At 50.0% G+C, this 16,115-nt stretch overlaps 1 protein-coding gene across 5 annotated transcripts in view; it reads left to right on the top strand.

Annotated features, from left to right (window-relative positions):
• Positions 1-16,115, top strand: part of KDM5C (lysine demethylase 5C) — a 314,227-nt gene that overhangs the window by 233,570 nt on the left and 64,542 nt on the right. For all 5 annotated transcript variants that reach the window (XM_029607393.1, XM_029607421.1, XM_029607412.1 and 2 more), the window contains 4 exons: positions 105-255; positions 332-428; positions 15,082-15,440; positions 15,661-15,799. In XM_029607393.1, coding sequence (XP_029463253.1) covers positions 105-255; positions 332-428; positions 15,082-15,440; positions 15,661-15,799 — 746 coding nt within the window. The remainder of the gene's footprint in view (positions 1-104; positions 256-331; positions 429-15,081; positions 15,441-15,660; positions 15,800-16,115) is intronic.

Raw genomic sequence — 16,115 nt, 5'->3', positions numbered from 1 at the left:
AATAGTGGAAGTAAAGTCCTGTGAATATGCTTATCTGCCTATCCTAATTCTATGGGCATTGTATGTACACCTGTCTGTCCTGATCACACTTTCTTCCCTTTCAGCACTGGAAGAGTTGCAGGCACTGGAGTCAGAGGCACAGGAAAGGAAGTTTCCTGAGAATGGACTGCTGCAGCAGCTACGAAGTACTGTTGAAGAAGCTGAGACATGCATGTCTGAGGCCCTGTCACTTGTATGCAGCAAGAAACCTGCCCGGTAAGAGATGCCCACCTGCTACTGCTCTCACACACTTGTTTTCACGCTCTTTGACAGTCTCTCTTCTTTATTATAGGTTGCAGTCTGCCAAGCTGACAGTGAATGAGCTCCGGGCCTTCCTGGAGCAGATTAATTCTGTTCCCTGTCTCATTCAGCAGCTCTCAGATGTTAAGGTGAGGAGTGGCAACTGACACTATCTCTTGAGGGACATGCGTGATTTAAGGAGCCAAACCTCAAGGTCATGATAGGATATGTGATGCAGTTTAATTTGTACTTTCCTAGTGTGTAGCCAGATGGACTCAGGACCAATGGATTATGCTCCCCTGCCAGCAGATGGAGTCAGATTTCAAAGCTGATGTCCTGCTTCATACACCCCTGCAGTGACCTCAGTCTTTCGCATACCTCTCCATAGAGGGATTGCTGTACTTTTTGGAAGAGAAATTCTCCATTTAAATTGGGGAAAAGATTGAGCCCCGCTCTCCTGCGGTGATCCCCTGGTTGAGAATTCCTGAGGCGATTTCCAAGATCCCTCAGAGGTGTGCCTTGCTCCGGTAGCTGGTTCCTGGCGTGGACTTTTTTGCTTAGGCAGTGGGTGCAGGAAGCCGAGCACGGCGGTAATGGCCAAAGCCCTCTCCCTCCGCAGCCGGAGACCATCTCTGTATTCAGCCGGTAAGCGCAGAGCCCAGGTAAGTTTTAAAAAAAAAAAAAGAGAGAAGATTCAGAGATGTTGGGAAAGGTTTTCGGTAAGACTTCCTCTGGTCTCCTTGCTCAACGCACTCTACCGTCGACGATCCCGTTGGGGTAAGGGGAAGTGGGCTTCCAAGTGAATTGAGCGGCCCCACGGTGGGCTAGGCCCCGCTTTAGGCTTGCTCGACACACCATGTGGTAGGCTGCAGTGGTGCCGTCTTATGCGCGACTTTGCGCATGCTGTATTGCCCTCCATAGAACGTCGGTACGCACAGTGCGTTAGCTCTGTGCTGACGCACTGTGTGCAGCACACATAACGTTGCGTGGGTACGTATGCACACCTACTAAGCGCATAATACAGGTAAAGCCAGGCGCCCAAAATCTGTGCAATAAAATTTTAAGCGTGAGCCGACAGAAAGCACAGTGACTGCTGCCAATGGTTCTGGCAGCCAGAAACATAAGCGCTTTTCTCTCTGCGCTGCTTGTCATATTAGGCATTCACAGTCTGACCTGGATTCCAATTTATGGTCAGCACTGTGAGGAAGCCCAGGGAGAGTTGGCCTCCCCAGACTTTGCTAAGCCCTGCTCCTCCCATTCAGAGGATGAGTTAGCCATAGCCTTAACTGGAAGCACCCCAGATCTGAATATCCCTGTGACTGGGACATCCAAGGGAGAGAGAAATTCAGCAGCGCCTACCCCAGTACCTCCTGGGCTAAGTATGGATCCGGCTGTCTTCTCTTGGGTGGAATTTTTCCAGGGCCTTCAAGCCTTTGTACAGGTGCAGTCTGCTACCTCACTTGTCCATGTCTGGACGGAGCCTCAGCCGGTAAGCTCTCCCTCTCCTATCAGCAGACCTTGAGGCATGCCCCACCTCACAAAGGGCATCCCGGGCAGGGACCCAGAAGGCACAGACAAAAAGAGGAGGTTAAGGATATCTTGGAAGATGGGGAAATTCCCCCTGGCTTAGAATCATGTTACGGTTTTTCCATAGAGACGAATTGCTGGCCCTAGTTTCCCAGACCCTGAAGATGCTGGGAGTTCCTGGGGCGGACTCTGAAACCAAAGAAGAATCCCATTCTGATTTCCCTATGGAAAGCCTCTTGCTATTTCCAGTACTGGAAGCCATCCAGGAGTTGATTGACCTGGAATGGGATCCCCTAGAAGCAAGTTTTAAAGGGGGATGAGTGTTAGAAGCTCTATACCGTACTTCGGCCAGAGGAGTGGCCTCTGTGGTGGCAGCCAGAAAATAGCTATGGCTGCGAAATTGGTCATGCCCTCTAAGGCAAACCTCACAAAGATGCCCTTTAAAGGATTACTCCTTTTCAGAAGTGAATTGGAAAAGCTGCCCAGTAAATGGGGCGAATCTCCAGTTCCCTGGCTACCAAAAGATAAGAGAAAGCAGTTAGAGCCCCTCGCCTAAGAGGGATCGATCCAGGGGTTCCCAACGCTTTCACCCCTATTGAATCTCGACATTTCAGAGGTCTCGGCCCTTTGGGAGGTCTCAGTCCTTTCATAGTCAACAGCCCAAGAGGAGGGGCAAGCTCGGGTTCAGGTTCATCCCGCCCCCCCCCCCAATGAAATTTTGCCGAACCACCCTTGGAACGAGAAGATAGGGAGTCGACTGTCCCTCTTCTACCAGCGGTGGGTCGAGATCACTTCAGAAAAATGGATACTGAAGGACATATTTATTTTATTTAATGTTTTTTATATACCGACATTCATTTGCACATCACATCGGTTTACATATCAACAGATGAAATATGAACGGAAATTACATATAACAGGGTAAGTAACTATGGATTACAACAGTATATAACAACTAAATGAAAAGGACAGGGGGGAAGGGGAAGAAAGAAACTGAAAGGAGAACATATGCTGAGAGGAACAAATAACGAAAATTGTTGAGTTGTAGGGGGAGCGAGGATAACTGTGCGGAGGAGGAGGCTGAATGAATTGGGCTGAGGGAGGAGGAAGGGTTATTGGTAGGCTTGCTTGAAGAGCCAGGTTTTAAGTGTCTTTTTGAAGCTGTGAGTACTCTGTTCCAGTCGCAAGTCTATGAGAAGGATATGCACTAGGATGTCACAGCACTCCTCAGGACATATTCATGATGTCTCCTTTCCATTCCCAGCACAAGAAGCAGGCAGTGGAGACTACTCATTTAAGGCTCCTCAGGATGAGGGCTATAATCCCAGAAGCTGCGCTCCAGGAAAATATTGGGAGGTGTTCCATCTATTTCATTGTACCCAAGAAAGGTTCCTTTCGCCTCATCCTGGACCTCAAGAGCATCAACAGACATCTACGAGTGAATCATTTCCGCATGGAAAAACCCTACGCTCCATCATAATGGCCCTACAGTCGAGAGTTCTTAACCTCACTGGACCTATCTGAGGCCTACCTACATATTCCAATCTGTCAAGAACACCACATTTCCTACACTTTGCGGTACTGGGTCGCCATCATCAGTTCCAGGCAGTGCCCTTTGGCCTAGCCACCGCCCCCAAAACATTTTCCAAGATTATGGTGGTCGTACTGGCAGCTTTAAGAAAAGAGGGACTCCTGGTGCACCCATACTTGGACGACTGGTTGATAGTGATGGAAGAAAGTCTCTGGATTTCCAACAGGGAGACCACCATGCTTCTGGAACTCAGCTGGGTCATAAACCTGGACAAAAGCAGGCTCAAGCCCTCCCAGTCCTTAGAATATCTGGGAGTCTGGTTCGACACCAAGCAGGGTAAGGTCTTCTTTCCAACCTCGCGGATAAGGAAGTTGATTTCCCAAGTGCATCAGTTGATGAGCATGATACGCCCGAAGGTGTGGAGCTATCTCCAAGTTCTTGGTTTGATGCCAGCAACCCTGGAAGTAGTGCCGTGGGTGAGGTACACATACGACCACTTCATTGCTCGCTATTGTCATGTTAGAACCCACAGTCTCAAGACTATTCAGCTTGCTTCCACTTAACGATGGGAGTATGCTTTCGGCTCCCATGATGGCTGCACTGAGCAGGGGTGTACCCCTGTCCTCCCCGAACTGGCTGATTCTCACAACAGACGCGAGCCTCTGGGGCTGGGGAGCTCACCGTCAGGAACTGATGGCCCAGGGACATTGGACTGAGGAAGAGGCCCTCTGGAACATCAACTGCCTGGAAGCACAGGAAGTAAGATTGGCGTGTCTACAATTCAACCACAGACTCCAGGGTCAAGCTGTCTACATAATGTCAGACAGTGCAATGACGGTAGCCTACATCAACCGCCAGGGTAGAACCAAGAGCCAGCAAGTGTCACAGGCGTTCCCTGTATGTACCCGGATTAGTCCAGACCATGGGTTGAGCCTCCTTTCCAGCAGGTGGAGACAGACCAAAACTGAAAGGGTATCCTATATGAGGACAGAGCCTACCCTGTAGCCCTTCAGTATTTGTCTGTCTCCAGCAGGTGGAACAGCTCACCCTGTGGTTCCCAGTTAACTTCTGCTTGTCCCTTTTGGGCATTCTTTCCTTCTGTGTGTCTCTCGTGTTTGGATCAAGCAAGTATTTGAGTTACTAATTAAAAAAAAAAAAAGTTTTTCTCTTGATTTGTGTGAACTCTATGGATCCTTACTCTTGCGGGGGCCTAGGGGGGCTTGGCCCCTTGTTTTATATAGCCTAGGCTCCCTATTCCCGGTGGTCCTCAGCTGCAGGGGTGAAAAATGGTGGTGCCAGTCACTCCCCCTGTTCAGCTTCTCTCTCCTATACTGTTTTCCCTTCGCTGGGATCCATTATTTCTGTAGCTGCTGACAGGGATCGTTTTTGTCCCTTCTTTGGAGTTTATAAAAAAAAAAAAAAAAAAAAAGGATTTTATATAACGAGGAGCCTCTGACAGGATCAGGTGCAAGCTCCTGCCTTCCCTATTTACCCTTGCAGCGATTACCCCTGCCGTTCCCGAGACGGCAAACCACAGGAAAGGCGGCCATTTTGGGTTTTTCTTCAGTTTCTTTCTTGGAGCTCCCTGAAGCTCCGGACCCGATTTTTTTTATTTATTTTTTTGGTGCAGCCCCCCCCCCCCCCCCCGATTTGAGCCCCGCACACTCCCCTCTGGCTAAGGTCCCTCGGCTCTGTCCCTCTCTCCCCTGCGACTCCTGACGGGCAGGGGGCGACACGGGTCTGTGTGGTTCAGGGGTGTCGTTCCCCCCCCCCCCCCCCCCCCAGTCTCCTCCACCGGCTCCTGCGGCTCCCCTGCCTGCCCAGGATCCGGACCAGGACCCAGATTCGGCTGACACCCCCCCCCCCCCCCCCACCCAGAGGGGGATGACCCCCGGGTCCTCTGTCTTTTCCACAGGGAGGAATTGGAGCCTCTTCTCCCTTTCATCTCCCAGGAATTGGGGATTGACTGTCCCCTGGTGGATGAGTTTTCGGCAGCAATGCCAGCTTCTTCAGATCCGGTCCTAGCTGGACTTAGGGCCCTGCCGTGCTCCTTTCCCTTCCATCCCATGCACAGATTAATGCTCCTCAGGGAATGGCAGGCCCCCAAGGTGGGCCTCCAGGTCTGGAGGGCCATGGAAAAACTTTATCCCCTCCCGGAGGAGTGTTTAGAATTATTGAAAATGCCTAAGGTGGAATTCTTCTGTGACAGCGGTCACTAAGCATACCACCATTCCGGTCGTGGGGGCCACGGCCTTGAGGGATGTCCAAGATCGTAAGCTGGAATTCCATCTCAAGCGCAGTTTTGAAATCCTGGCCTTGGGTGTTTGGGCATCCATCTGCCGCAGTCTCATGCAGCGGGCAAGCCTTGGGTGGGTTCAACAATTACTCAGCACCCAGGACCTCCCATCTGCAGAGCAGACTGACAGGTTGGAAGGCGCCATTGCGTATGGGGCGGATGCCCTATATGACTTGTTCCTGGCGATGGCTTTGGCGGTATCGGCCAGATGGCTCCTCTGGCTCCGATATTGGGCGGCTGATTCGTTTTCTAAGGCACAGCTGGGAACTCTCCCCTTTAAGGGTAAGTTGCTCTTTGGCGAAGATCTGGACCAGCTTATTAAATCCTTGTGTGAGAACAAGGTCCATAAGTTGCCTGAGGACTGCCCGAAACAGGCTAGATCCTTCTTCCCTACTCGTACCCACTTCCGGGGCCAACGCCACTATAAGGGGCGCCTTCCCTAGGGGAAATTCTTCTAGGGCCCAGTTTTGGCTCCAGTCCTTTCGAGGCCGTCTGCCTTTTTGAGATGCTGCTACCCACTGTCCTGCGCCCAAGCCCGCCTCCCAGTGAAAATCCGCCGGCCCATCCCTCCATTCCCAACTTAGGTGGTCATTTGTCCCTGTTCGTGGAGGAATGGGCCAAGATCACATCGGACCAGTGGGTTCTCGAAACAATAGACAAAGGCTACGCTTTAGAGATTGCTCGCGATATCCCGGACTTGTACATGGTTTCTCCGTGCGGCCACCGGAGGTGGGCCGTGGTGACCCAGACTCTTATCAGACTCCAGAGGCTGGGGGCCATTTGCCCAGTTCCGGTGGAGGAGCACGGCACCGGCCAATACTCAATCTTCGTGATCCCGAAGAAGGACAACTCCTTCCGTCCCATCCTGGATCTCAAGAGGGTCAACCAGGCCCTCAAGGAGTCCCATTTCAGGATGGAAACACTTTGGGCGCTGATAGCGGTACATCCCGGAGAATTCTTGACCTCACTCGATCTGATGGATGCCTACCTGCATATACCGATCCGTCCCGAACATCAGAGCTTCCTCCGGTTCCACATCTTGGGTCAGCACTTCCAGTTCAGGGCTCTGCCCTTCGGTCGCGCCACGGCACCACGCACGTTTATCAAGGTGATGGTGGTGGCGGCAGCCCTTCGGAAGGATGGTGTCCTGGTCCACCTGTACTTGGATGATTGGTTAATCTGGGCCAAGTCGGAGATCCTATGCCGCCAGGCAGTGGACCGCGTACACTCTCTCCTCTCGTCCCTAGGTTGGATACTCAACTTCTCCAAGAGCAATCTCTATCCGACCCAGGTCTTGGAGTTCCTGGGGTCTCGCTTTCAAGTTGATGGATCAGCTCCAGAGCTTCCTCTCCATGCCTCTCCCCAGTCAAGTGGGAGTTGTCCGACGCCATGGCCCTAATTATCGACAGGTGGGGTCCCCCACACCTGGACTTGATGGCAACTCTGAACAACGCCAAGGCTCCCCGGTTCTTCAGCCGCTGGCGGGAACACTGCTGTACGTGTTTCCTCCGTGGGCCCTCATAGGGAAAGTGCTCAGATGGATAGAGCTTCACAGAGGCCCGGTCATTCTAGTAGCTCACGAGTGGCCTCGCAGACCGTGGTTCGCGGATCAAGTCAACCTGGCGTCGGATGGTCCCCTTCGCCTAGGCCATCTTAAATACTTTCTCCGTCAAGGTCCCGTATTTTTCGACCAGGAGGATCGCTTCTGTCTTGCGGCTTGGCTTTTGAATGGCGAAGGCTAAGGCGGAGGGTATATGCTGAGGACGTCATCTCCACTATTTTGCGGGCCCGCAAAACTTCTACTTCCCTTGCCTATGTCCGGGTGTGGAAGGTTTTAGAGCTGGCCTGCGTGGAAGCGGGCGTCACGACACATTCGGGCCCCAGTCTCACTAGTCCTCTCGTTCCTCCAGCAGGGTCTCTCTAAGGGTCCCTCCTTTGACTCACTCCATGTTCAGGTGTCTGCCCTCTGTTCTCTTTTGGGAAGCCTCGACGGCTATGCAGTTGCATCTCATCCGGATATTGCCCGTTTTCTCAAAGGGGTCAAACATTTGAAGCCACCGTTGCATCCTACTTGTCCCTCGTGGAGTTTGAACCTGGTCCTTCGGGCTCTCTGTCAGGCTCCTTTCGAGCCCCTTTGCCATTCCACCCTCAAGGATTTGACGCTCAAGACTGTATTTCTGGTTTCTATTTTCTCCGCCAGATGGATGTCTGAGATCCAAGTGTTGTCTTGCCACGAGCCTTTCTTACGTTTTTCGGATTTTGGGGTCTCTCTCTTAAGACGGTCCCGTCATTCTTACCGAAGGTTGTGTCTTCTTTTCATGTCAATCAGTCTGTCGAGCTCCCCGCGTTCTCTTCTGCGGACATTGCAAGCCCTGGCAGGGATGACCTACACCGTCTGGTTGTGAATCGCGTTTTCATGCGTTATCTTGAGGTAACTAATGACTTTCAAGTGTCGGATCGCCTTTTTGTCTTATGGTGTGGCCCCAACCGGGGCAAACAGGCCTCTAAGACTACGATATCTCGCTGGTTGAAGGAAGCAATCTTGTCTGCTTACATCTGTCAGGGACGTCCGGTCCCGGATGGCCTTAAGGCTCATTCCTTGCGTTCTCAGGCTGCTTCCTGGGTGGAGAGCCAGTCGGTCTCCCTGCAGGAGATATGCAGAGCAGCTACTTGGAAGTCTCTGCATACTTTTGCTCAACATTACTGCCTTGATGTTCAGGCACCAGTTTTTGGTTCTTTTGGGCGGCAGGTACTTCGACTGGGCCTAGATAAGCACAAGGACGCGGAAGAATACAGCTGCCTCCATCATTTGAATGTCAGTGGACTTTAGGTGCGGTATCTGGAAGTTTCAGAACTGTTCTGAAAGACTTCCACCTGTTTGTCCTTCATGATGGAAGGAAGCAGGGTGAACCAGCTTCGTGAGCTACTATAGCTCGCTGGATTAAAGAGATGGTCACAGCAGCCTATGTGGAGGCAGGAAAGCCATTACCTTCTCAAGTTAAAGCTCATTCCACTAGAGCTCCAGCAGTCTCATGAGCGGAAGCTAGACTGCTGTCTCCCGTCAATATCTGCCGAGCCGCGATGTGGTCCTCCTTGCACACCTTCAGGTTCTATTGCCTGGACATACAGACCTGCGAGTATGCAGCCTTTGCAAGGGTAGTGTTAACAGGACCATGGGCAGCCTCCTGCCTCGATCAGGAGTAGCTTTTGTACATCCCATTGGTCCTGAGTCCATCTGGCTACATGCTAGGAAATGGAGAAATTACTTGCCTGATAATTTCGTTTTCCTTAGTGTAGACCAGCGGTTCTCAACCGGTGCATCGCAACACACTAGTGTGTCGCCAAGCACCGGCAGGTGTGTCGCGTGGCTCCCGGTCCCTCCCGCTGCTCGTTCTTCCCTGCTGCTGTTGCCGCCGGGCTATCAGCACGTTCAAGCCCAGCGGGAACGGCAGCGGTGCAAAAAAAAAAAGCTGTGGCATCCGCGGCTGGCCTTTTCTTCTTCCCGCGCCTGCATCCCCCCCCCCCCCCGCGCACCCCGCGCCTGCATCCCCCCCCCCCCCCGCGCACCACTTCCTGTTCCGGCTCCGGGGGGGAGCCGGAACAGGAAGTGGTGCGCGGGAAGAAGAAAGGCCGTGCCGCAAGAGAACCCACGCCTCGCGCGCCATCACGGCACACATGGGGAAGCGCTGCTGTGGCCATATGGCCAACCGGTCTTCCTGTTCGGGGGGGAGCGGAAGCGCCGCGCGCAGCTTCCGCTTCCTCCCCCCAATGCAGGAAGATCAGCTGCCTCTCCTGCTGCCACCAGCCTCCTGCTATCTTCGGGCGTCGGGCCGTATGGTCCGCCGATCTTCCTGCTTGGGGGGGGGGAGGGAGGAAGCGGACGTTGTGCGCTGCGCTTCCGCTACCCCCCCCCCCCCCCCCGACAGGAAGTTCGGACGCCCGAAGATAGCAGGAGTCCAGTGGCAGCAGGAGAGGCAGCTGATCTTCCTGCATTGGGGGAGAAAGCGGAAGGGAAAGGAGAGAGCAGCATGAGCCTCCCGCGATTGATGGAATTCTTCCTTCTTGGTCTGCGGGGGCTGGAGGAGGAGGAGCAGCTACCGTTTGTGCTCGGGGTGGGGGAGAGGAAGTGAGTGACAGAAAGAGAGAGAAACAGCCAGCCAGCCTGTGTGTAAGTGAGAGAATGTATTTGATCGAGAGCATGTGTGTGATTGAGAGAAACTGGTCAGAGAGCTGATGTATGTGTATATGTGAGAGACAATGAAAGTGACTGCTCAAGGAGATGACTGATGTGTATGTGAGAGTGTGAGACAGTCAGGGATGTGTATGTGTGAGAGAGAGAAAAAGCATGGAAGTGAGAAATCTGGGTATGTGAGAAAGCATGGGAGTAAGAAGCCTGGTGTTGTGGGGGTGTATGTGAAAGAAAGCATGGGAGTGAGAAGCCTGATTATGTGAGAGAGAGCATGGGAGTGGGAAGCCTGTGTGTGTGCATGTATATGAGAGAGACTGGTTGGTAAGGTGACGGTGTGACTGGTGTGTATGTGAATGTGGGAGAGAGAATGTGATTCAGGGATTGAGAAGCCTGTGCACGTGGAGAGCGAGCATGGAAATGAGAGAGAGACTGGATGTGTGTGTGTGTAACAGAGAAAGTGATTATGGGAATGAGAAGCCTGTGCATGTGAAGAGAGTGAGCATGGGAGTGAGAACCTGGGTGTGTGTGAGACACAGCATGGGAGGGAGAAGCCTGTGTATGTAAGACAGAACATGGAAGTGGGAAGCCTGTGTGTGTGTGTGTATGCATGAGAGAGATCAGATGACGGGTGTGTGTGAGAGAGAGAGAGAGAAAGTGATTATGGGAATGAGAAGCCTGTGCAGGTGAAGAGTGGGCATGGGAGTGAGAAACCTCTGTGTGTGTGACACAGCATGGGAGTGAGAAGCCTGTATATCTGAAAGAGAACATGAGAGTGGGAAGCCTATGTGTGTGTGTATATGCATGAGAGAGATCAGGTGACTGGTGTGTGTGTATGTGGGAGAGAAAGAAAGTGATTATGGGAATGAGAAGCCTGTGCATGTGGAGAGAACAAGCATGGGAGTGAGAGACTGGTGAGTGTATGTGAGAGAGTGATTATGAGAGTGAGAAGCCCATATATGTAAGTGGAACACGGGAGTGGGAAGCCTGTGTGTGTGTGTATGGCATGAGAGAAACTGTTCAGGAAGGTGACTGGTGTGTTTGTCAAAGACTGGGAGAAGATTGGTGTGTGAGACAGAAACTGGTCATGGGGGCATGACTGGTATGGTGTGTGTGTGAGAGACATGGGCCCTAAGGAAGAGGACCATGAGTATAGAGCTTAGCCACTACTGCTGCTTCTGGTGTGTGCTACAGCCTGCATGGAAGAGGAGTAGGAGAGCTGCTGGAGGGGGTAAGTAAAGGTGGCTTTTTAAGTTTATTTTTCTTGATTGACTGCTATTTTAATTATTTAATATTATGTGATGTCTGCTTTTTTTGAAATATTTTATTGGTGTTTGGAGAATTTTTAATAGTTTTTATGAGTTTTTAATTGTTGGATGTTATTCTGTTCATAGTTGTTGTGAAACATTTATTCTGCTTATTAGTATAGTTTTACAATTATTTCTGTGTGGGGATCTATAGCTGCTTGCTAGTTCTGTTTTCCTAATAAGAGGTGTATTGGTTTTTAGGGCCTGATTTAATATTTGTAGTGTTGCCTTTTCATAGATAGGGTTGCTCCTGTTTGAGTGTATTCCATAATACAGGTGTAACTGTGTGTGGATTAGTTTATGTGCATTACTACAGATCCTGGGAGTATGTTAGGTCGGTTCTGTGTCTGTTACAGAGATATTTTACTAGCATGTAAGTGTTTTATCAGTCTTATTTGTTGCGTTTTCTCAAGAGGACATGCATTGGTGGTAAACTGCTGTCTTTTCATAAGTAGGGCTATTGAGCCTGAAAGTAGAAGGAGTTTGAGTTGCTGTTACTGAGATGACACCAGAACCAGAATATCTTTTTTGTAGAGTGAGTTGAATGGGGAATGTCATAATTCTGCTTTACATCCATTATTGTGGATCAGGGGGGTTTCCGTGGATGCAAACTGTACATTTACATCTAGCCCTGTGACGATCATGGGTCAGTGTGTCACGCATGTGAGAACCATCTGTCAGGTGTGTCCCGACAGAAAAAAGGTTGAGAACCACTGCTCTAAGCAATACCAAACCTCCTCAAGGGCTGGAGCCTTTTACAGGGCTTGCTTAACTGAAGCACCAGACGCCTGGCCTACAATTCGCTATTAAAGCATAAAAGGTTGACAAATGCAGAACTGCCCAAAAATTCTCCACCAGGCCAGGCAAATGCCGAAGCCCGTGAGTCAAGTTTCTGCTGCAGCAAACAAGTATGTCCTGTCATCGGCTGGAGATGAAGCTGCACCATAGTAATTACTAGTGATGATGTTATGGGAAAAGGTATATCCTCTGTCTCTGACTGCTAGTAAGGGAGGAAACCCCACATATCTGAACTGGTGTGTAGGATAAGGAAACAAAGATACAAGTCATCTATTTTAGGGGCCACAGACAAGAAAGCAGCCTATGTGAAGAGTTATTCACTACCATGAGATCTCAGAAAAACATTGACACAACTGGAGAAATTACCTGATAATTTGTTTTCCTTAATGTAGACAGATGGACTCAGGACCAATGGGTTATGCTCCCCTGCCAGCAGATGAAGACAGTCAGATTTCAAAGCTGTCATCACCCTACATACACCCCTGCAGTGATTTCAGCCATTCAGTATTCTCTTCAAAAGCCACTGTGGACATACTAATGATAAAACTTGATTAAAAATAAGATTAAAAATGGATAACTAACTGTACTCAACTAGTCAAACACAACCCCAGCAATAATATAGATGCCCTGATCTAGGAACTGGATGACGGCTTACCCGTAAATCTCTTGGAATCGATATCCACTCTACAGGCAAATCATTGGCACCGTTCTTGGACAGCCGTGGGCGGGATGCCAAATCCATCTGTCTACACCAGTGGTTCTCAACCTTTTTTTGGCCGGGACACACCTGACAGATGATTCTCAAATGCGTGACACACTGAACATGTGACCATCACGGGGCTAAATGTAAACATGCACTCTACATCCACAGGAGTCCCCTCAACCCCCAGCAAAGAGTGCAGAGCAGATCTAGGGCATTACCCTGTACACCTCGCCATACAAGAAAGAGATTCTGGTTCTGATGACATCTCAGTAAATGCAAAACAAACCCCCTTTACTGCCAGGCACAATAGCCTTCCTTATGAAAAGACAGTAATTTACCACTAATGCATATCCTATTGAGAAAACACAACAAATAAGATTGATACACATGCCTACATGCTAGTAAAATACCTTACCTTGGTCACACACCCAGAACTGACCTTCACCAAGTACAGAAAAACCACAAATTTATAAACATGGAGACAGAAACTGGAACATGGAATAGACCTTTTTTGGGTACTTGCCAGGTTCTTATGGCCTGGATTGGCCACTGTTGGAAACAGGATGCTGGGCTTGATGGACCCTTGGTCTGACCCAGTATGGCATTTTCTTATGTTCTTATGGAATGGAAAACCAATAAAGCCACTCTGCATGCAGAGCGAACCTGGAGAAATGGAAAGAGAAATATAGCACCTAACAGACTCTCAGGATTTGGAATAATGCACACAAACTAACCCACACAAAGTAACTCCTGTATTATGGAACACACTCAAGACAGTAACAACCCTATCTAAGAAATAAAACTATTAAACCAGGCCCTAAACACTAATACATTTCCTATTGGGGAAAACAGAATAAGCCAAGCTGCTATAGAGCCCCACACAGAAATAATTGTAAAGCTATACTAAAAATGTTACAAAACAGCTGCTGAACAGAATAATATCAAACAATTAAAAACTCATAAAAATTATTAAAACATGTCCAAATATCAATAAATATTTCAAAACAGCAGACCTCGCATAATGCCCAATAATTAAAATGGCAGTCAATCAAGAAAAATAAACTTAAAAAGCCACCTTTACTTACCTTCTCCAGCAACTCTCCTACTCCTTTCCCTTCCAGGCCAATAGCACTCAACAGAAGCAGCAAGGGCTGCTGAGTTCTGTCCTCACAGTCCTCTTCCTTAGCGCCCACAACCAGTCACACACACACACCCACCTACCTACACACACACCTACTTCTGCAGGGATGGTCTCCAGTTCCGCCATGGCTTTACTCCGGTGGGCCTTCTTTTTTCGCTGCCACAGGGATGGGCTCCCGTGGAGGCCTTGCTTGGTTGGGGTCGGGTTTTCCTCTTCACCGCCACGGGGATGGGTTCCCGTAGCAGCCTTGCTTCGTCGGGGTTCGACACTGCCATTCCTCCCACCCCACCCCTGGGCTATGCGATGCCTGCCTCACCAGCCAATCAAAGGCTTCCTCCCTTCTTCCTACTCCCACTGGCAGGTAGAAGGGATGCGGCTTCTGATTGGCCTGCGCGGGGGCAAGCAGAATGAAGGAGGCTTCCCATTGGGCAGTGGGGATAGGAAGAAAGGAGGCTTCCGATTGGCCCGCGGGGGCTGGGACACCAGGAAATGCGACACACCTGCCGGTGTTCGTACACACCGGTTGAGAAGCGTGGATGTAAGGATTTGTATCGGTCTTATTTGTTGTTTTCTCAATAGGACATGCATTGGTGAATCACTACTGCCTTTTCATAGGTAGGATTATTGCTGTTTGAGTCCTTGGAATTAATGCTGTTATGGTATGGCAGATTTGCTACACATGTGCGATGTAGGGGGTGATAGATGGTTCAGGCTTTGTATTATTTTACAGTGTGCCTGGTAGTAGAGGGGAGTTTGTGTTATTGAGATGATACCAGAATCAGAATTATCTTTTTTTTTTTTTTTTGTATGGTGAATTGTATGGGGAATGGTCCTAGTTCTGTACTTCACTTATAGTTTGGGGGGGGGGGTGGGGGGGGGTGGGTAGGATTGATTTATTTATTCCTGTGGATTTAGAATGTGTTTATATTTAACCCCGTGATGGCCATGTGTCACACATGAGTATCATCTGTTAGGTGTCTCAGGAGAGAAAAAAGGTTGAAAACCATTGCTCTATACTAGTGATACTGCTGAAAAAGGTGTCTCCCTCTGCTAGTAGGTGGTACAAATCCACATGTCTAGACTGGTCTAGCAGGATTCAAAGAGAGAAAATTAACACCACATTTCTCCTTATAAAGCAAAAATTCCTCAGGAGCCCCACACAGTAGGATTGCCTCTTCCTAGAGTCAAAGTAATGATTATGAAGCCAACTCTATGAGTTCTGCACCAAGTATGAGTTTGCTGCAGGCCGCTCTCCTTTTTGCTCACACTTTATTTTTGTTTTCTCCCCCCCCCCCCCCCCCCCCCCCCCACAGGAACTGCTGGAGAAGGTGGAGGCATTCCAGTGGCAGGCACAAATGGCTCTGACAGAGGAGCCCTCTAGTTCCTTGCAGCTGCAAGACCTTCTAGAGCAAGGAGGTCAGCTGGATGTTGACATGCCAGAGCTGGGCCGGCTCCAGCAACAACTGAGGCAGGCAGAGTGGCTGAGCGAGGTAAAGGAAGCACTGGCTTCGCCAGGGAAACCAGTCACTCTCCAGACTATGCGGGTGCTGATGGAGGCAGGCTGCAATGTGGCACAAAGCCCTGCTGTGGAGAAGGCCATGGCTGAGTTGCAGGATCTGCTCAGTATTTCCCAGCGCTGGGAGGAGAAAGCACAGATGTGCCTAGAAGCCAGGTAAAAGATAGAATCCTAACTTTTCCTCTATACTTTATTATTGCTTCTCCCTCTATCTTTTCTCTCACACTACTCCTTTCCCATGCTAGGTCTTATACTCTCTCCCTCATCCCCACATCCCTTTTCTGTATGTCCTTGTTCCTGCAGTTTCTCTTACCTCTCCACCCCCGCATCCCTAGCTCCTCTCCATATCTGCCTATCACCTTCTCTTATTGTGCAGACAGAGGCACCCACCAGCTACTCTAGAGGCCATCATCAAAGAGGCTGAGAGCATCCCTGTGTGCCTACCTAATATTCTGGTACTAAAAGAAGCTCTTTGCAAAGCCCGGGCATGGATAGCTGATGTTGAGGAGATACAGGTGAGTATTGTACAAGAATCATTAATGTGCTGCTGCTACAGGAAGAGATTTGGGGGCGCTATGATAGGCTAGAAGAAGAAGGTTGAGTTCCCTGGATCAGTCCAGACAGTGGGTTGAGCCTCCTATCCAGCAGATGGAGACAGAAAAACTCAAAGGGTATCCTATATCAGGACAGTGCTCCCCCTGTGTCCCTTCAGTATTTCTCTGCCCCCAGCAGATGCAGATGGTAGAACCTGTGGTTCCCCTTCTTGTAGCAGTTTCTTGGATTGGGAAAGTTTCTCTTCCTTCCATTCTTTACTTTTAAAGGATCAAGCAA

Source organism: Rhinatrema bivittatum, chromosome 1, assembly GCF_901001135.1.
Source record: "Rhinatrema bivittatum chromosome 1, aRhiBiv1.1, whole genome shotgun sequence".
Lineage (NCBI taxonomy): Eukaryota > Metazoa > Chordata > Amphibia > Gymnophiona > Rhinatrematidae > Rhinatrema > Rhinatrema bivittatum.
This window is presented reverse-complemented; position numbering and strand designations above follow the sequence as displayed.